Raw genomic sequence first — 21,351 nt, 5'->3', positions numbered from 1 at the left:
TAGACAGTATTTTAATCTTTTTCTGGTCATTTCTCCTCTAAAATTCCCAAGAAATGCTCTGACTCTACAGAATAGTATCCTGAAGCCACGAAGGCCCTAATCCCTCTGACCTTATTTCTCAATTCAATTGGGGTCAGGGGTCCTGATTGACAGATCTTCAAAAAAAGAGCAAAGCCTAGTTGAGTGATTTAGCCAACACCTCTACCCATCCTAAGCTAAATTCTGACATGCTAAAATCTGGAGTGAAAAATTTTAAAGAAAGAAACTGGGAAGATTTGACCTTTGCATAGGGAAATTCATTTCTGAAATCATAATATGTTCATCTTTAATTATCTAAAGGCCCATTTCACAAACAAATGAACAAAGATCTTAAGCCTAAAGAGAACCATTCTAATAAAAACTGGAATTCCAATGGTTTAAAATTACTATCACCATTTTTAAGGTTTCGATTTCTTTTTTCCTTAAAGTATTCAACTATTTCAGAGAGTAAATAATTTTTTTTTAATAATTTTTTTTAATAAAGCCAGACTAATAGTCAAGTTTTCGGGGGCCATTTGCAAAGCCAAAAAATGGTTGGGATCTGTGACTAGATAACATTATCACTTTTGCAATAAATGTATAGGAACCAAAAACAGATGGGAGCGTTTCAAATATCACAGAAATAGCTTTTCATATGGACAGCATTATTTCAATTGAGTCAAGTACTACCTAAGCAAAAAGAAAATAGTCTCTAATGACAAGATGGAAATTCAGCTAGTCTTCTCAATGACTATAATTGTTGCTAACAGACAAAAATACTCATTTTACTTATATAATGAAAGAGGTGCTTGGTTCCTACCACAGTTTACTCCTCTTAACTAGAAAGATCTCTAGATTCTGATATGGCTACATATAGAGCTCTAGGATAATACAGGCAGTTTACATCTTGAAAATCACATTTATTTGATTATATTATCTAATGACAGGAATTCAGTGGCTACCAAGTGGAGATTTTCTAACTTTCCCAGCAATACAGTGATATTATGAACTGTAGCAATGAAAAAAAAAAAAAAACCCATATCTCAAAAGTAATCTATCAGAAAGCTATGCTCTTTGATGAAAATATAGAAAAGAATATGTGGCCTCTTTGTATAAGCCTTTGGAATCATAACAAAAAACAAAGGGGTGTTGATTCATTAAAAGAAGCCTCCTGCTATCATAGTAAAGGTTATTATAGACAGTCATCAAAGTTTGGGAAAACACCAGTTTTCTCCAATGAGAGAAAAAGAAAGTTTCAGATATATAAATATATATATATATATTTATTTAAATATGTATATATTTGTAACTATATATAATCTGAAACAGTTAGTTTGGCTATGGGAAGTTAAACATTTTACAGGTATCCCGGCTATATTCATATTTTGGTTACAAGACAGAACAGTCTTCTACTGCGGTACTATGCAATAGCTAAGAATGAGAAAAACAATTACCTAGTGATAACAAGCAAAGTCCCAATATAATTTCTTTGCTGGTCATTACTCCACTAATCAGCCTGTGTAAGACACTATTGTCACTGACAAAGGTGATCAGGGCCTCTGCAAACTTGGCATAGCAGGAAATGTTCACGGGAGCACAGCGATGGAAGAATGGGATAGGTGCACTGGTGATACAAGAAAACAAAAATCAGAAAAAAAATTACTCCTCCTTAATATAAATGCCACATCCAACACACAAATGAAAGGTGACTGTGACTGCGATACACTCCACCCTCCACGCATCACATGGGGGCCACGAGCTGGAGCTCAATGCCGTGAAGATGACTGTCATGGGCAGGGATGCGCATCTCACCACAGGCCTCATCACAGAGGGTGGAGTGCATATTCCGAAGGAAGACAGTACCCTCCCCTTCTGAAAAGAGACACACACACACATACACACACACGTACAGAACTACCAAAAGCAAAACCGAACACATAAACGCCTAGCCTGCACATCTATCAATCAATGGGCAGATGACAGAACTTACAAACATACACTTCATTGAACTGAAAATGAATTTTTGCCATAAGCTATTTAGACATAGAAAACACACATGCTTTTGCTCAAAACGTGCCACTGTTAATAAAATGTTTCCTCTATCAGAACAGCATACAAAACCTGGCATGAAAAGAAAAGGTGTTTGGGGCACAAGCTTATTAACGCTCTTAGAAATTAATCATGCCGAGACATCAACATACAGCATAATACATAGCTGTTTCAAACAGTAACTATGGGGTGCCTGGGTGGCTCAGTGGGTTAAGGTTAAGCATCTGCCTTCAGCTCAGGTCATGATCTTGGGGTCCTGGGATCGAGCCCTGCGTGGGCCTCCCTGCTCAGTGGGGAGTTTACTTCTCCCTCTGCCTCTGCCCCTCCAGCCCCACGCTCTCTCTCACTCTCATATAAATAAATGAAATCTAAAAAAACACAAAAACACAAAAACAGAAAAACCCAATAACCATGGATATTAATGTATGGGAACACTTTATGAGGTAATAGTACAAGGGGAAAAAAAAAACCCAAAGATTTGTATCTAATGTGATGGTTGCTGTCTCTGTACAAAAGATATAAACATAAGAATGAGAACAGAAAAAAATAAGAATAAATGAAAAATCTCTGATTTGTTAGGGTCATGAGATTCTGCACTGTTTTCTTTTTATATGTCATTATTATTGTGAGATTATTTATGTCCAAAAAAAGAGGTAACCAGTTATATCAGGTTTATACTGACCACAGCTCTTCTTGTTAAGGAACACGGCTGTGTGTGAACAGAGACATAAGGTCTGGTTTGTTATAACATATTCTACTTTAGCCTTTGAGAATATGGTATACGTCTGACCAATGAGAGATTCTAAAAGAGCTCTGTGAATATGCCCTCAGTTGTGATTTGTATGGATTCCACGAGATTCCATATGCCTGTCCATACACATATACACACTTCTGTGTGCATTAAAAGTTAGCCATCGCTACCATAAATCTCATATTTTCAGAATTATCTGTAGAACTCAGAGAAAGCTCTCATATAACACAGCTGACTGCAGTGAGGCAGGTGTGCTCTCATTCTTGGTTGGCGCTGTATTGTGGTCAAATTAGTGGATAGGAGTACATGTCTGAATACCAAATTCCAAGTTTTCTGATCTCAGCAAAGCAATTTTGAATGACCTAAAGCAAAACACTATCTTTGTGTTTCCTTCCTCAAAAAAACAACAAAAATATTTCTTTCCAAATAAAAATATAAGTGTGCTAAGTATTGATTTTCCTTAAATGCTGGTAAATGAGCACCAATGGGAGTAAGAATAGGCAACATCTTCATGCTTCATGTTCCATCTTCATGGAACAATAAAATAATAATAAAGACCTAGTCTTACCTTCGTTATGCTTCAGTAAAATGTATCCCAAAATAATGATGTGACACTATGACATAGTGTTCACTTAAAAAAAGAAGTGTCTCTTGTGACTTGTGGGTTATTTGTGTGTACCTCTAAAATGTTGGTGTTGGTGAAAGTGAATGCCCAAGATTTGATATTTTGTCAGAAATTGCAGAAAGAGCATTCTGAGTAATGTTTAAATAAAGGTATACAAGTCAATGTTTTTGACCAAACTTGTTTCACTAATCGTATAAAAAACTATAAAATTATAGCTACAATAAATGAAATGAATTTAATCCGAAATAGCACAGGAAGGAATCAAAAGAATTAACCATAAGTTCATGGTCAACGGTGGCTGACTTGGGACAGAAACCTTTAAACTGACAACCTTTTGTGACCTACACCTGTTTTTCTTCCTGATATTATCTAACTAGATGATGTCTCTGCCAGGTTAATGTCCCTATGTAAGGAGTTCTAACCATATTTTAACTAAAGCGTTGTTCTCTATCCTTCAAAACTGAAGTCTTCTCTGCTCCACGATTATCTACATCTTCATCTGCTTTACTTATTACCCTATCATTTCGGGTGTAGCCTCTGCTTAACTCACTTGCCTTCACCCTGGAACATAAAATATATCTACCTTGAGGATACAGATGCCATTTTCTCATTTTCAATATCTACCAATTTTGTTGGCCCCTTTTCCTGTCATATAACCATAAGTGAAACTTATCCTCTGTCCAGAGGCAGCTCTGCCTCTATCTCCCAAATCCTACCAGGATGCTGCCATAGTTTTAGACTCAAAGAGAAATACACATCACTTCCAAAAGATAGCGGGGCCTGTTATAATGGGAACAAACCTGGATGAGTTCAAAAGCCTGCGGTGATCCTCCTACCACTACATAGCCGCCTGTTTCTCTTCCTGTTAGCTGAAAGAGTGGGAGTAGTAATAATATAATAAATAGTAATAAAGCCCAGCCATAAGTCAGTGATTCTAAATTAACAGGAGCAACATGCTCAGTAGTGTTGGTGTTTTTCTGCTTTTCAGACTTATAATGAGGATAAATGGCTTGAAAGGGAAGGATTATATTCTTAAAATTCTAATCTTTCATTTCTATTTAAGAGTTAACGCTGAGTAATATCTGCTCTTTTACCCTTTGAAGTCAATTTTAAACTATACCTAAACACTTGGCTAATTGGAAAGAGTACTTTTACAAGTCTCCTTCAAAGAACTGAAGCAAAGTAACAACAGTCCCTTACCTTATAATTTAACCTATGTCAATTAAAAAAAACAAACAAACCACAACACCTGACAGCTCTAAATTTGAAGGCATAAAATTAGCATAAACTGATTACATTGTCTAGCTGATGGTCAAAATCTGCTCTTAGTGGTAAGGCATATCAAAAATAGGAGGCAAATAAAAGAGAAGATGGTATTTGGACACAGTAGTCAAAAACAAAGTTAAATAGTTAGTTTTAAAGTAAAAAACACTACACTCCTTGGTCATTCTTTTCTTCTACTATTCCCACAACAAAAACAACTTAACCAGCCATGAATTTTTAATACTCAAATGACATTCTTGTTAAAAAAATATACATATCTAAGTAATCATGGCATTGAAATGGTTTGTCTGGTATTTCACCATTTAAGACCTACATGATATAGTGAATGTTTGCTGGCTTCATATACCTCTCAGAAAAGAACACTTCTGAGAACCTGGTATGTGAGATCTTTTCTGCTTTAATGTCTAACCTAAATGACACACTCTGTGCTTCTTAATTAGGAGGACAAGCATAAAGAATTCTATTTATAGCAACTTTTTCTACCTTTTGAAGCCCACAGAATATTGAATCTTTAAGAAGTCAATGTAGTCCCATTAGGAACTGATGCTGTTTCACATTATTGAAATATAAGTCAACAAGAACAAAATGAATTTATAATAAGTCTTCTAAAGATTTTTAAAAATTAGCCACTCAGAGGGAAATTGTATCTTACCTTGGCAAACACACTGCCCACTGGCCTTAAGTCCAGGCTATCGCAGTTAATGAGCTCTCCTCCCTCAAAGCCTGACGACACATGATGCCTAATATCTCTTATCCATATGCCGTCATAAGAGAAGACAGGGGTTTGTATCTCACACAATTATCTTAAAACTTCAGGTTAATAAGCATGTGTAAATAAGCAGTTACACATGATTTCTAAAGAAAAGTTTTATTTAATGAAGAATAACAATAAAGAGTTCTAGCAGTATCTCTATAACACAGAAAATGAAGGAAATAAATCAAGAATCTAATTGTAATACTCAGTGGTTTTCATACATTTCTTTTATTTTCTCTCTTCTTTCCTTCCTATACTCCTTTTTTTTTTTTTTACTTTTACTTTTTACTTTTTTATTAAGTAGGTTCCATGCCCAATGTGGAGCTAGAACTAATGACCCTGAGATCAGGAGTCACATGCTCTACCAACTAAGCATGCCGGTCGCCTCCACCTTTTTAACTGTGGTATTGGACTATGTCGTGGGGAAGAGGGCAGAGTAGGAGGACCCTAAGGTCACCTCATCCCATGGCTATAAGTAGATTAACATTCGCATAGTGTAAAACTATGGTATAGATTTTATAAGATCTTAGATTAAAACTCTGATTCCCAACAATTAATTGTGTGACTTTGCACAACATTTAACTTCTCTCATCTTTTATTTCCTCATCTATAAATCAGGAACAATATCCTCATAGGCTTTTGTGAAGATTAAATAAGACAATACACATGAGAAGCTTCATATGGTGGCTGGCACACAGTAGATGATTTATAAATGTTAATTTACATTGAATCCTTCATTTAAAAAATATGAATATATAACATTTTTTTTTCCTTGGCTATTAGTTTCTCTTTTCCATATCATACTATTAATTCCCCAACACCTAATATCCTTTCTGGCATCCAGAAGTATCAAAATAAACGTCTGGTGAGTAAACTGAATTTATGTAATATTTCTACTACTGCAGTTTTCTTTAGCTACACCTAAACCTTTAAGTGTTTTAAGTGTAAGGGCTAGTCTCCCTATCACTACCATACTCAGCATGCCACCAACAGTTACAAATTTGGATTAAACATTGCCCTTTCCAGGCATTTGCTTTTAAAATTCAAAAGCTCTTAGAAATAGTAATCATTTGGCAATTGTGTAGTGTTAGTGTTTTATTGTAAATTAGTTTACAATTGCTTTTCTCTAAGACAAGGCATTGCTTTCAATAGCAGAAGGTGCCCACGTACCCAGGAAGGTGAAGGGCAAAAGGGGAGGCTCTAGAGGTTAAGAGAAATACTTTTCCCTACGCCGGATGCCAAGCACAATAATGCTTAAAACATATTACTTTATTTATTTTATTTTATTTTTTTACTTTAATTCTTACAACAATTCCATGATAGAGGTATTAATATTCTCATTTTACATGTGAGGATGCTTGGTTCACAGAGAGGTGAAGAGACTTGCCCAAGGTGACAAAGAACAAGTGGTGACACAGAATTCACCCCCAGGCCTATCTGGACTCAAAGTTCAGCTCTTTCTGTCCTGCTAGGGTGCTTCTAGAAGGAGAGCAACAGAGATATAAACAATGCTCAGGGCCATTTGCCTGCATCATAGGTTTGCGTGGTGCCAGTCTTCTAGTGTATATAAAAAAGTCACCAAAACCAGTTCCTTTTTTTTTTTTTTTAATTGACAGAGTTTCTTAAGGACAGAAACTAGATCTTACTCATCTTTGAAGATCTGATATCTAATATGAGGTGAAGAATGTGGGATTGCCCCAAGTTTTTTATTAAAACACATTCACTGTTTTCTGATCTTTGCTCTTTGCTTGCCAAATGCTAAATGGTATTTACAAGGTCCTAACTTGATTTTTCTTGTATCAACTGTCACTTCTTTTTTACTTTCCAACAGGTTGAATTCAGATAAAAGTGCTAAGATACTTAGACTATGAGGTATGCTAAAATAAGTTAAGCATGAGGATCTTTAAATACAGCATAAACATTGGGTATAGTCCATTTTAAGATGGCATAGGGTCATCACTGCTTCTTAGATTACTGAGACATTAGTGTATGATCTTGCTAGAAGACAAATCTGTCCATGTTTGTTTGTTTTGTTTTTTTTTTTGTCCATGTTTAAAACTCAAGCCCTAATACTATGTTTCATCTTTCAGTGAATGCCCCTTAGGACACTGTATTTGAGATGTGTGAGTTCTGTACAGCCAAGAATGGAACACCTAAGATAGATAATCAGGAACAGGCAGTTATCAACATGGTAGAGCCAGAGGTCAGAGGTGAATGAGGATTTACCTGAACCCCTGTCCCACACAGGAGCAGAGCAACCTCATCCTCACATCTAGGCTTTTGGTTATCCTTTTATAATATGTTTATGCCTTAAAATATGACTCTATACTCATAGCATGCATTTAAAACAGGCTTTTTAGCAGTTGAGTTGATAAGAGGACAGAGCCTTTCCTGTTTTTACATTGATAAATTTTCTCCAATGACTCTATTCTATTCTCAATGGTCATGAATGGAGTCTCTTTATCTATTGGTCTAAGCCCATAATTTATAGGTCCTACTTAGTATCTTTTAAAACAGTCCCTTAATTTTCATTTTCATAGGCTTTACATTTTAATTTCAATGGTGACTTGACAAGACTAAAAGAGCTGGACATCAATTAAATGGATATATCCTTTGTCTACTTTCCAACAGAAAATTTCATTCAAGTTAATAAAGCAGCACAAGTTACAACCATAAGCAAGCCAAAGGAATGCACACATAAAATCAGTCTCAAAATTTTAATCAGTAGCTTGCTGTAATATACCAAGATATAATAAAAGTGGTTTCAACTTCGTATTCCTGGCGAAGCTGACTCGTGTCATACATGCTTAGTGATACACACTTAAGGTTCTCAAGATCAGGCATGCTCCAAATCCTATGCATCTAATTCTGAGGATATATTCTATAATACCTGCAAATTTATTTCCTTGTCAAAAAACCTATTTATAATTTTAAAGTTGGCTTTACTCATAACTACTCTGAGATCCTTCAATACAAAGAGTATTTCTTGTCTCTTCTTTGTATCCATTATATGCAGTAAGTACTGAAATAATAAATGTTTGTTGAGTAAGACCTTGGATAAGATATGGCAAACAGTGTATTATTATAGAGAATGTACCTTAATACAGCCTGCAACAAGGTATAGAGAACAGTCACTGGCATATTTTCTACATTTACAAAGTAAATTAAAAATAATCCTAGGAAGTATTATAAGGATCAACTTCAAGGCATCTTTGGAGACTGTGAGACTTGGCTTCTAGATTTTGCAATGACTCAGTAGTTCTACATACTTAAAAATTATGGCATTAAAAAAAAAAGTAAGCCCCCAAAAGCAATTTAAAATCTGAGAATGAGAAAAAGTTGTTTCCTCTGTGTGTGTTTTAAGATATGAAAGACATGTTGTCATTTTTAGTACTACTTTTTAAATTTTGTTGTAAAAGTATTGGTCCTGAGCAACAGATATCAGGTTACTCTTTCCCCAGTTTAAAATCTACCTACAAAAACAAAAGTCACAAGTGAACAAAATACAATAAAATTTACCTCGCTGGAACTGGTAGTTTGGGGCACAGAACAGAAGCTTTTGAAGATGTAGTATATTCTGAAGGCTTTAGGTTGTAGCTACATAGTGCTGAGCCTGTTGAAAGAAAAGCTGTATGTTAGCTAAGAGAACAGAGCCTAAATAAATTGTCTCATTGATCCACTGTATTTATTTTATATGCTAATATTAATTCAACATATCGAACTTTCAAATACTATAGAATTAATAAGAATTTGATTTGGTCTTTAATATCAATCCTCAATCATTTAAAATGGATTCCTCTCAGGTAATTAATATGCAAATTTTAATTAATAATATTAAGGTAATAACAACAAGAACTTTATTGAGTGTCTGCCACATATCAGGTGCTATATATATATATATATTTTTTTGTTTGTTTGTTTTTTAAGAGTCAACTTTTAATTTTAACTGACCAAACTGTGTCCAAGAATGTCTCCAAACAACACAACAATAGAAACATGACAAAATCCTCCTACTGAAGAAGCCAACCATCTTGGCCAGCCTCAGCACTTCTGAGGATCAGGCCAAGAGCAGCCCATTCCCAAGGCTGATTCTATTCCCCATGCAAGTTTCTCATCCCAGCAGGAAGGTTGGGGAAGGACAAGGGGCCTGCCCTCTCCTTTCATCATACTGGGAACTCTTAGAAAGTCATTGGTGGAGTGGTTGGGGGGAGGGCCCTCTTCTCATCTCATACATATTATTAACTATGTATTGACTACAACTCTATTATGCAAGTGTTATTAAGCCTACTTTAGAGAGGACAAAATAGAGGCTAGGAGATAAGGTACATAACTTGCCCAAGATGACACAGCTGCTATGCAGCAGAGCTGGGGTTGAACCCCTAGATCTCTGACTACAAATCCACCCTCAACTATACTTGCTGTCCCTCTTCCCTATGCTTTCCAGTACTAAGCATTTTAAGTGACTGCACATAGCATATATCCTTTCAGACAATACACCACTTTTTCCTTATTTAAAAGGCAAGAAATACTAGTTGCAAATAAACTTAACAGATTGATTAAAGGACTCTGTTTTCAGATAGTTTAAGACAGCTCATATTCCATCATAAACTGGGTTATGCAAACAGCCATCTATTTCTTGGTCTCTGTGGCTAATAGGTATCTCAATAATATATAAAATTCAGATGGATGCAGTCCACCAAATCCTTGATAAGTCTTATTTTATTGGCCTGCTAATTCTGTCATATGGCAACTAGAATGTTGTCAGGTTTGTCATACAATAGATATCGTTAACTGAGAAGACCTAGGTTCTAGTTCTAATTTTGCTGAGGACCTACTGTACTCTATCAGGTAACCGATTTATATTTTATTAATTATAGTTCCTACCAGATTACAAATTTGGTCAAATACTTATTATTAAATATAAATGGAATAGCTTTGTGTTTATATTACAGTAACAATGGACTTGCACACTGTATGACCACGGAAAAAGTTGAAGAAAAAAGGTGAAGTGAAAACAGCAGGTTTTAACATTGAGCTAATTATAGAAATGTCACGTGAAGATATAAGAAAGAACTAGAAGGGAATACATGGTTGGTCCTACCAACCAAAGAATTTTTAAAAAGCCACAAACCTGCATTTTATTCAGTAATGCTGCTCCAAAACCAGCGACCAACTTGCTAGGTATTTAAGTACGTGGGCTATAAATATCATCATTAAAAAATACATACAGCATCTATTTTATATAAAGATATTTCACGTAATTTGACAATGTAAGATACTTTTTTTAAAAAGATTAATTTATTTATTTGAGAGATAGAGAACAAGGAGAGGGGCAAAGAGAGAGGGAGACAAGCAGGCTCTCTGCAGAGCGGAGAACCCAACGTGGGCTCTATCCCAGGACTCTGAGATCATGACCCAAGTGGAAATCAAGAGTCAGATGCTTAGCCGACTGAGGCATCCAGGTGTCCCTTGACAACATAAAATATTTTAAGAGAGATACTTGAAAGTTACATGGCACTGTTCAAGTTTCTTCAGCTTCTTAAGATAGATTCTGTAGGAAACGAAGTTTCTGAAATTGTTTTTGAACATTCTTTTCCATTTTAATGACTTATTATTTTAAGTTAAGCATGAATATTAAATAACTAACTCTTCTAAAATTAGCCTTTCACATTTGAAGATAATGCCACTAGATTCTATTTACAGCAATTTTAGAGAAAACATGACAGCAGTGGCAAGCAAACATTTTAGATTAATCCTGAAATATCTGGGAGTCTTACTATAGAATTGCTCATGAAAAAAACAGCAACTGTGCCAATAACTGCAGAGCACCCAACGTGATCATCAACTTCCTGATCTGAATTGTCAACTTATTTCTTTCAGAGTCCAAGATGGAATCGATTTGCACAATATGAAAGGGCCGAACCAAAGCACTCTGTGTCAGGGCTGTCAAACACACTGCTCCGTCTGAATTCAGTGAACATAATCTCCATCCCCACCCTTTCTTCATTTAAAAAAGGAGGTCAGCAGGTGCAACAGAGTTCAATTTTATAAATACTTTCCCAGGATAATGCTCAATGAAAGGATAATAGCCTTATCTCTGATGGTATTCTGGGACATAGGCCAGTACTAAATAGATCCTGTACTAAATAGATTAAAGGAAAAAGATCTTTACAATGTGTGAGTAGTAACAATCAGAAGAAACCTTATAATGCTTCCTGTTCAAAGGGCTGATGGATACAGAAGTCTCAATGCAAAACATTAAAACAACCCAGTAATGGCAAACATTTTACAATTGTTTTTCTTTTCATGTTTATTAGCTAATGCATTTTCAGCAAACACTTTTAAGGTGGTATCCATCTTATTATTTTTTTTTTATAGTGATAGTATAAACAATACTTAGCACAAGAGGTTTGGTCATAAAGAGTAAGACAAAGTTTTTCTTCTAATGTAAAAGGCAGGGAAAACCGTACTTGAGTAATGGAGTCTAAAACCAAAAACAAAAGCTTATCTAAACCACACCAGAGGCAATTCATGCATCTCAGCCAATGTTATTCAAAATGAGTGATCTTAGGAAGCCAACTTGGGTATATAAACATTTATCTTGGTAAACAGTTGCTATAGTCCCCAGAATGTTTAACTACTATAATTTTTCAAATGCCTTATAATATTCAATTATTTATTCTTTAGCTCAATATCACTTATAAGAATTCCTCTAAGAGGTATGTTTCCATCACCATGCTCCAAACACTACAGATGAAATAAAATAAGTAATACTTCTAAGGCCTTATAAGCAATCACTGACAAATTTAGAAATAAAATTCTTTCATCCTAGGCCACAATGCTTCTTCTGTGCCATTCTTAATAATCATAATCAGACAAATATTCAATAAGCTTCTGGGCAAAAAACATCCATTCCACAGATACCTCAAAAACAACGTTTGAAAAAAAAAAGACATTTCCGTCACCTACTCTTCAAATCTGCTCTGCCTCTCTCATACATCATCTATGGTTGGTAATGGCTTCACCATCCACAAAATCCCCAAGATGAAATGGGAGGTCATCTTCTATTGTCTTCTTTAGCCACCGTCTCCATATAGTATTCAAGACTTCAAATTACCAAGTTCTGACAATCAGATCTTTCTGTTATATCAGACCTTCAAGATCTCCTATTGGTACAAACTATTCTCCCAAAGGGTTTCTTCTCTGCATGCTGCACACAGCCTTGAGAATGGTCTTTGTAAAATGGTCCTTACTTGTATTATCCTCTGGCCCTCAGAATAATTTCCAAACTCCTTGGCTTCAAAGCTCTCCTAAGGTAGGCCTCCACCAAAAACTCCAGCCTCATTTTAACATAATATACTACTTACAATTCCTGCTGTTTGACAAACTTCCGTGCTTTTCACATGCTGTTCCCTCAGCTTGGATTATCCATTCCTAATTACCATTTGAGTGAGTATTCAAGTTTGAGCAGAATTTCTACAAACTACCAAGCCTCACCATCTTCATCAAGCTTCTCTGATGCACCCAAAGCTCTTTACTGTTTAATTCTATTATACAACTTAGTCTATTATTTTGTGGGTTTTTTTTTTTTTTTAAAGCTTACATATCATCTCTATTTGTAGAAAGCAAGCTCTTTGAGAACTGGGATCTTATGCCTTCAAAACATGTGGGACTCCTCTCTTCTGGCACATAGACAGTAGTCAAAAGCCATCTGTTGAATACAACAGACATCTTGATTGAAAAAAATGAAATAACCTATTTTTAATCTCTTATTTGGGTGTTACATGTTATATAAAATGTTTATATGCTTTTCACTATTCACTACAAATTATACTATGTAAAACAAAATCTCTCAACCTTGGTATTATGACAATTTGAGCTGGGCAATTCTTGCTTGCAGGGAGCTGTCCCGCGCATTGCAGGATGTTTACCAGTCTCCTTGGTTTCTATCCACTAGATTACAGTGCCCTCTCCCTAACCCTTCACTCAGTTTTGACAACCAAAAACGTCTCCTAACACTGCTATGCATGTGTATGGAGTGAGGGGTGTAGGGGGAGGCATACAGTGGCAAAATTACCCTTAGTTGATAACTACTGGTCTAAAACACCAAATTATTTGAAACAAAAATACAAAATGGGGTTGGTAAGTTGGAGGCTAATTCTTCTTGCTTTAAAATTTTGCTTGATTTGCTATCAATGATATTAGTAGGACACACTAAATTAAGAGCAAAGATTCCTTTAAAAACATACTTTAGAACATTGTAGTTAATAAAAAAAGAAAATCTCCCAATGCAGAACAGTGTTCATTATGAAAAACAAATTACATTGCTGTGTGAGGTCCAATGAATTTAACCCCTTTCTCTCTAATTAGGAAAGCCAACAACCAGGATACCAGTAACCAGCAAAAAAAAGCATGTATTTCCCAAGAAGCACCCATTAACTAGCTGGTGGTATGACATTATCTGTCAACCAGTATTAGCACATACTATGTACCTAATAAATATTTGCTGAGTGAATTAATTTTGGGCATCTATGTGTAAGACTCCTAGGTATTGTGAAGGACAATGAAAAGTTTGTCTTCTATCATGCAAGTCCCTTAAAGGGTACTGTACTTTTTCTTTGTTTCTCTAGCACGCACTTAATGGGTGCTAATTAATTGCTGAATGAAGGAATTACTTAAAATTGCATTATGAAATGTAAAGATTTTTTTTTTCCCTTAACAATCAAGCTTCCCTTGCTGGCTTCTGAGTTGGATGCAATTAAGACAGTTGCTAGGGTTGATCACTTCATTCCTTTATAAATGATATCAAGTCCAATCTTTTGATTCACTGTGCCAAAAAGAAAACATACTAACTCTCTGGTTTAAGTTCTATAGTTACTGACTGGCAAGAAAGAGGGTAATACTGGTCATCTATTGATACTAACTTTAAACATAACACCTAGATAATGATAATCAAAGGCTTATTTCTATTCACAAATTTTATCTGATGTACCACATCATCTTTCGAGGTTTTCAAAGACAGAACAACGATTGCTGAGAAAGCACCACGCTGGATGGCCCTACTCAAAGTATGAACACGGTCTAAATGGTAGTTCATAAAGCTCTCAGACTTTTCACAAAATACAGTGCACCAAAGAAGCACTCTCAGATGGGAATCATTTCTCACATACTGGAAATGGGACATGAACAAGAAAAATAAGATTTCTTCCATTTTACTACCGTTAGGAAAAATAAAAATCAGGTATCATAAAAAGTTTGGTAAGAGTAATGCAAAAGGTGTAAAATACTAGCAACGACTGAGAATATGCAGTGGGCTCCCAGCTTTTAGGTTGTTCTTATTTCTAAACTGCTGTTTAGAATTTAGATTGCAAGAAAGAATAAAATGACATGCAAAAGCCAACTGGCACTGTGCTTGGCACAAAGTAGGTACTGATAAATGGCACAGTAGAACAATGCAGGGCTTAAGTCTGATTTATATAGACCCAGGCACCCATCCTGACTAACGAGGATAGCGGAGTAAAGCAAAAGACAAACTAAGGGCCAGACTCAGAGCAGGGAGAGAAGAAGGGAAGGGACTGTTCCAGCAGGCATTACGACCTGGCGTGGCCAGGCTGGGTTGAGGTAAAATTCTCATATCAGGCTGACAAGAGCTTCAGAGGGACAGGGCATTCTCTTCCCCCCTACAATGGACACATTAGTTGATTTTTCAAAATTAACAATAATAAAGTATGAAGGAAACTTGTTCTTGTAACTAGAGGGAAGTAAAATTAGAGTAAGATGGAATTCATGCTCTCCTGAAAATAACTCATGTGAGGGCTCTCACCAGATGGTTGCAGTTTTCTCTGTAGGGCACAAGGTTAGGAAAGACGAAAAACAAGAGGGCTTAGGAAAAAAGAAAAGGTTATGAATAATCACGTGGATAGCTGGATAGAGAGAGAAATGAATGAATAAGATGAACATTTTGAGAGATGAAGAAGAAGATGACCAAAGATTCACATCAATTCTGGTTAGAATGAAGCTAAACATTTTACCCTGGTGGCAACTGATGCTGATTCAGAATTGAGCGAAGGATAAAGTGTGTTGAGAGAATGAGAAATTCTGAAGTGCTGAGAGAAATGAAGAGGGAAGTCCAGGGGCACCTGGGTGGCTCAGGTCATGATCGCAGGGTCCTGGGATAGGAGCCCAGCCTCCAGCTCCCTGCTCAGAGGGGAGTCTGCTTCTCCCTCTTCCTCTCCCCCTGCTCGTGCTCTCTCTCTCCTCTCTCTCTCTCTAGTAAATAAATAAAATCTGTTTTTGTTTTTTTTTAAAGTAGGGAAGTCCAATCCATTATTCTTTCAAAAAACATAAATAGCTACTATGTGGGGTCCTGTACTGGGCTTGCATATACAGAAGTGAAGAGCGCAATCCTGCCACACAGGAAACTCATGCACTATTGCAGGAAGATAATAAACAAAGAACCAAAAAAGTTTAGTACTGAGTCATAGTACTTGACAACTTTAATCTTTAAAAGACAATTTTTAACTTATTCTCTAGCATACTTACATTCGTATCATATAAAAACGACAAATCATAATAATAAAGTGTATGCTTGTACAGCTACCACTCAACTCATGTGTCAGAATTTAGACTTTTACATTTGTCTAAATTCTTCTGCTTGCCTTTTAAAGCTCTTTGTAATATGGCATCTCCACATGACCATCTCATGTCCAGCTATTTCTTCTAAATTTTCTATTTTAGCCGGACAGATTTGACGGAGGCGTTTTACAAACTGCAGTGTCCAAGAAAACAACTCCTCTTTCTTATCTAAAAGAAAGAGTTGAGGAAATATTTTTTGCCTCATAAATGCATTTCTTACAAACATTATTACAGGAGCCTAAAAGTTAGCTTTCCCTTATAAAGATTTTAAGTAATTTGTGAAGGTAATAAAAGGTCACACAAATGGATAGTTGTAAATGCTAAAAAGCCCTTTCAAATGTTGTCATGGAAACTTAAAACTCTTTGAAATGATTTATATTGTCGTTTTTAGTCTGGTAAGAAAAATGTTGTTTTACCTTATATTTTAAATTAAGGTTTAAAATTATCATTTAAAAAGTTACTACTCTAAACAGGATCTTTCTCTTTCATGATCTTTTTTTTTCTTTCATGATCTTTTTAACTTGTAGTAAAATACACATAATAAAACATTTACCATTTTACCACCATTTAAGTGCACATTTCAGTAGCTTTAAATACATTCACGTTGTTGCTCAACCATCACCACCCTCTACCTCCAGAACTTCCCATCTTGCAAAATTCAACCTCTTTACTTATAAAGCAGTAACTCCCCATTCTTCTCGCCCTGCAGCCCCTGGCAACTACCATTCTATTCTGTCTCCATGAATCTGACTACCCTAAGTACTTCATATAAGTAGAATCATACTGTATGTGTCCTTAGGTGACTGGGTTATTTCATATAACAATGTCTTCAAGATTCATCCATATTGTAGCATGTATCAGAATTTCCTTCCTTTTTAAAAAAAAAAAATTGTGGTAAAACATGTAATACAACAATGACCATCCTAACCAGTTTTTCAGTGTATATAGTGTTAACTATATGCATATTGTTGTCCAACAGATCTCTAGAATTTCTTTTCATCTGAAAAACTGAAATTCTATAGTCAGTGAAAACCATCGCCCTATCTTCCTATTACTGGCTTATTTCACCTAAAATAATGACTTCAAGGTTCATCTATGTTGTAGTGCATATGACAGGACTTCCTTGTTTTTTTAAGGCGAATATTCCATTGAAGGTTAATACCATGTTTTCTTTATCCATTCATCCATCAGTTGCTCCCATCTTTTGGCTATTATGAATCATGCTACAGTGAACATGAGTATACAAATACCTCTCTGAAATCCTGTCATCACTTCTTTTGGATATATACCGGAAAGTGAGATTGCTAGGTCATATGGTAATTTACTTTTTCTTTTTTTTTTTTTTTTTAAGATTTTATTCATTTATTCATGAGAGACACAGAGAGAGGCAGAGACAAAGGCAGAGGGAGAAGCAGGCTCCCCACAGGGAGCCCAATATGGGACTCGATCCCAGAACCCTGGGATCACAACCTGAGCCGGAAGCAGATGCTCAACCACTGACTCACCCACGTGCTGCAGTAATCTACTTTCTAAAAGACTATTTTTTAGAGTAGTTTTAGGTTCACAACAAAATTTAAAGGAAGGTACAGAGGTTTCCCACATACCTCCTGCCTCCACACATGCGTAGCCTCCTCTATTATAACTTCCCCACCAGAGTGGTACATTTGATACAACTGATGAGCCTCCCTTGACACATCGTAATCACCCAAAGTCCACAGTACTAGGGGCATGGACAAATGTATAATGATGTGAATCCATCATTAAAGTATCATACGAAATATTTTTACTGCCCTAAAATCCTCTGTGGTAATTCTATTTTTAATTTTTTAAGGAAACTCCAAACTCTTTTCCATAACAGACACACAATTCCATATTTCTACCAATGATGCACAAAGATTCCAATTTACCCAGAACTTCACCAACATTTGTTGTTTTCTGTCTTGTGGTGTTTTGGGTTTTTCTCTATGAAGCTGTCCTAATGTGTGTAAGGTGGTATCTCACTGTGGTTTTTATTTGCATTTCTCATATGATGAGTAGATTGAACATTTTTTCATGTCCTTACTATTGGCCCATCATGTATCTTCTTTGAAGAAATGTCTATTCAAGTCCTTTGCCATTTTTGGCCACTTTGGGTACTTTTTTTTTTTCCTGTTGTGTTCTAAAAATTCTTTATATATTCTGGATATTAATCCTTTATCAGATATATGATTTGCAAATCTTTTCTCCTATTTACCTTTTCACTCTGCTGTGTCCTTGGATGAAGAGAAGTTTTAAATTTTGATGTAGTCCAATTTACCTATTTTTTTCTTTTGTTGACTGTGCTTTTGGTTCCGAGCCAAGAAATTATTGTCAATATAATGTCATTAAGTTTTCCCCTATGTTTTCTTCTAAGAGTTTTATAGTTTGCTCTCACATTCTGACTCTGTTGTGGATTTTGGACAATTCTTTCTTACAGGTTTGGAAATTCCCCCACTTAAAACTAAAATCATCTGTTCCTTCCAAATCAATATCCACCTCAAATGATAGACAAAAGAGGGAAAAAGGATAATGCACAAAATAGACACAGAATTCTCTCCATGACAAGAACAATGTTGGAATTAAATCTTACAGGTCCAGTATTAAGTCACCAATCCAAAGAACAACATAGATTTCTTTTTAAGAAATTCAGAATTTTCAACTTTGGGTTGCTACTAAAATAAAAGTATTTAGGTCCCTCCACCAAAGGCTCCCTTCTTTATTACAATTTCATAGTTTTTCTATTGCCTTTTAAAATATTTATCTTCTCTATCCTCCACTGCTGTGTTTCTTGAAGCTGCCATTATTAATACTTTTTTTTATGCCTAACACGTTAACTTATTTTACAAACAGCTGCCTCAAAAGCCTAAGGGTGCCTGTATAGTTAGGCACCAATTTAAGAAGTCTGTTTTCTGGAATAATATTTATTCATTAATATTCTTGAACACCTGCTTTGTGTAAGACACTGTGGAAAAAAAAAAGCTGCAAAACTCACCAGAAAGGTCTTATACACTGCCTTAATAGGCCATACTCAGTATCATAATCACTTAAAAGGATAATGGCCTGGAAATAAACATACCAGCAGGGCGGCATGGAGCATTTCTTCCCAGATCATCACAGCAGGCAATACAGTTGACAATGAACTAACTCTCTTCTGGCCCTCCAGATGACATGTCAAGTTCAAGGGACCAAGACTCATACCCAGTGGGTTCAAGAAAACGTGTTAGAAGATAGTTTGACACTAGGTCATAGCTTTGAATGCCAAGGTAAGACATATAGTGCTTTCTTTTTTTTCTTTCTTTCCTTTTTTTTTTCCTCTGATGACTTCTAAGTAAGGGATTGATAGGATTGAAACTCTGGCAACATTAATATGGCAGCAATATGTAAGGGGCTAGAAGTAGAGAGAGACTACAGGCAGGAAAATATTACATTCCATTGAAGAATAAGAACATTAACAGTAGTAATGTAACAGGGGTAACCAACACTTTTTTTTTTTTTTTTTTTACCAATTTGCTATTTGCCAGACACTCTACTAAGCATTTTTCACTTATGAGGTCCTTATAACAACCTATGAAATAGTTTTCGTACAAATATTATCTCCTTCATAAATGAAGAAATTGAGGCATCTATAGATCAGTAAGTAACTTGCCCTGGGTCTCATGGCTAGTAAGTGGTAGGACCAACATTTGAACCCAGATAATCTGGTTCTAGAGCCAATAATCTTAATCACTCAATACCACCACCTCACAGAGTGAACTGTGCATGCTCACGCTGCCTAAGATTTTAGAAAAGCCTGTAAGGGATAACACATTCCTCCCTAAGAAACTTGATAATGAAAGGGCCAACTGTTGCACTATTAGACTCAGCAAATCAATACATGTAAGGATATCCTGGGGGAATAAAAAATGAGGGATCCCTGGGTGGCACAGCTGGTTAGCGCCTGCCTTTGGCCCAGGGCGCGATCCTGGAGACCCGGGATCGAATCCCACATCGGGCTCTCAGTGCATGGAGCCTGCTTCTCCCTCTGCCTGTGTCTCTCCCTCTCTCTCTCTCTCTCTCTCTCTCTCTCTGTGACTATCATAAATAAATAAAAATTTTTAAAAAATGAGATCTTGAAGGATAGTGGGTACCTCTTTATTCAGTGCCCACCAAGTGCCAAAAATTCATGCATCATCTCATTTATTCCTCACAATTACCTATAAAGGAGGTATTGCTTTTAATCCATTTTTTCCCCCAGATGAAACAATCTAGTTCAGAGGCTATACCTTCTGTCCCTCATTACAGAGCCAGTTAGTGACAGCAGTAGAATCAGAATCCAGTCACATTAATCTCATTCTCTTCCCACCACCTCATGCTGAGGGCATGGAGTGTTAGGATAAGAATACTGCCAGTCTGGAAGGACGTGTGGTCCTTCTACAGAGACCAACATCTCGGGAAGAACTGGAGCCACGTAGAGGTGTGTGTGCAGCTACGTTCCTAAGCTGTCTCTTCACCCAGCTAGAAGTTGTACCAAATGCATGCCTGAGTTAGCCCTTGTTCCTAGGAACCAAAATGAGCTTGTCAATTCAGGTAGGGTGAAGGTAGCTCCAAGGATCCCAGCACACAAAATGCAAACATGAAACCTCATGGAAGTTTAAAACTACAGGCTAACAGTTTGTGGCCCTCCACGAAGAGAGGTTAAAAACAAAATTCTCTGAAGAGAACTAAGGTAAGTCAGAGGGAAGTGAGGACAGCTCCTGGAAATTGGAAACCCAAGGGAATGGAGTCAGAGATCTGGAAATGGACTATGTTTTCTCAACTAATTCGTTTATGTTTAACCTCAAAGTTTCGCAAAACTTTACTCTTAGAAAAATGCTTATGTGGGCAGCCCAGGTGGCTCAGCGGTTTAGCGCCACTTTCAGCCCAGGGTATGATCCTGGAGACCTGGGATCAAGTCCCACGTCGGGCTCCCTGCACGGAGCCTGTTTCTCCCTCTGCCTGTGCCTCTCTCTCTGTGTGTCTCTCATGAATAAATAAAATCTTTAAAAAAATAAAAAAATAAAAGAAAAATGCTTATGAGACAGTGTTAAATTTAAAAAAGCAAAATGCACCAACATAATTCGAAGATGGTAGAATTTTGGTTTTTACTTCATTTTCCTTTTCCTGAATATTTCAAATTTCTTATAATAGACATATATGATTATCCAGGAATAAAAACAAAATATACTCATTGAAATACTT

General features: G+C 36.2%; 1 protein-coding gene across 3 annotated transcripts in view; it reads right to left on the bottom strand.

Annotated features, from left to right (window-relative positions):
• The window catches only part of SLC44A1 (solute carrier family 44 member 1), a 191,902-nt gene that overhangs the window by 79,635 nt on the left and 90,916 nt on the right, over positions 1 to 21,351 (bottom strand). For all 3 annotated transcript variants that reach the window (XM_038553006.1, XM_038553005.1, XM_038553004.1), the window contains exons 5-6: positions 9,001 to 9,094; positions 1,473 to 1,642 (exon numbers count right to left, since the gene is read on the bottom strand). In XM_038553006.1, the coding sequence (XP_038408934.1) occupies positions 1,473 to 1,642; positions 9,001 to 9,094 (264 nt within the window). The remainder of the gene's footprint in view (positions 1 to 1,472; positions 1,643 to 9,000; positions 9,095 to 21,351) is intronic.

This window comes from Canis lupus, chromosome 11 (assembly GCF_011100685.1).
Source record: "Canis lupus familiaris isolate Mischka breed German Shepherd chromosome 11, alternate assembly UU_Cfam_GSD_1.0, whole genome shotgun sequence".
Lineage (NCBI taxonomy): Eukaryota > Metazoa > Chordata > Mammalia > Carnivora > Canidae > Canis > Canis lupus.
The sequence above is the reverse complement of the archived record's forward strand: the minus strand, read 5'-3'. Positions and strand labels throughout refer to the sequence as shown.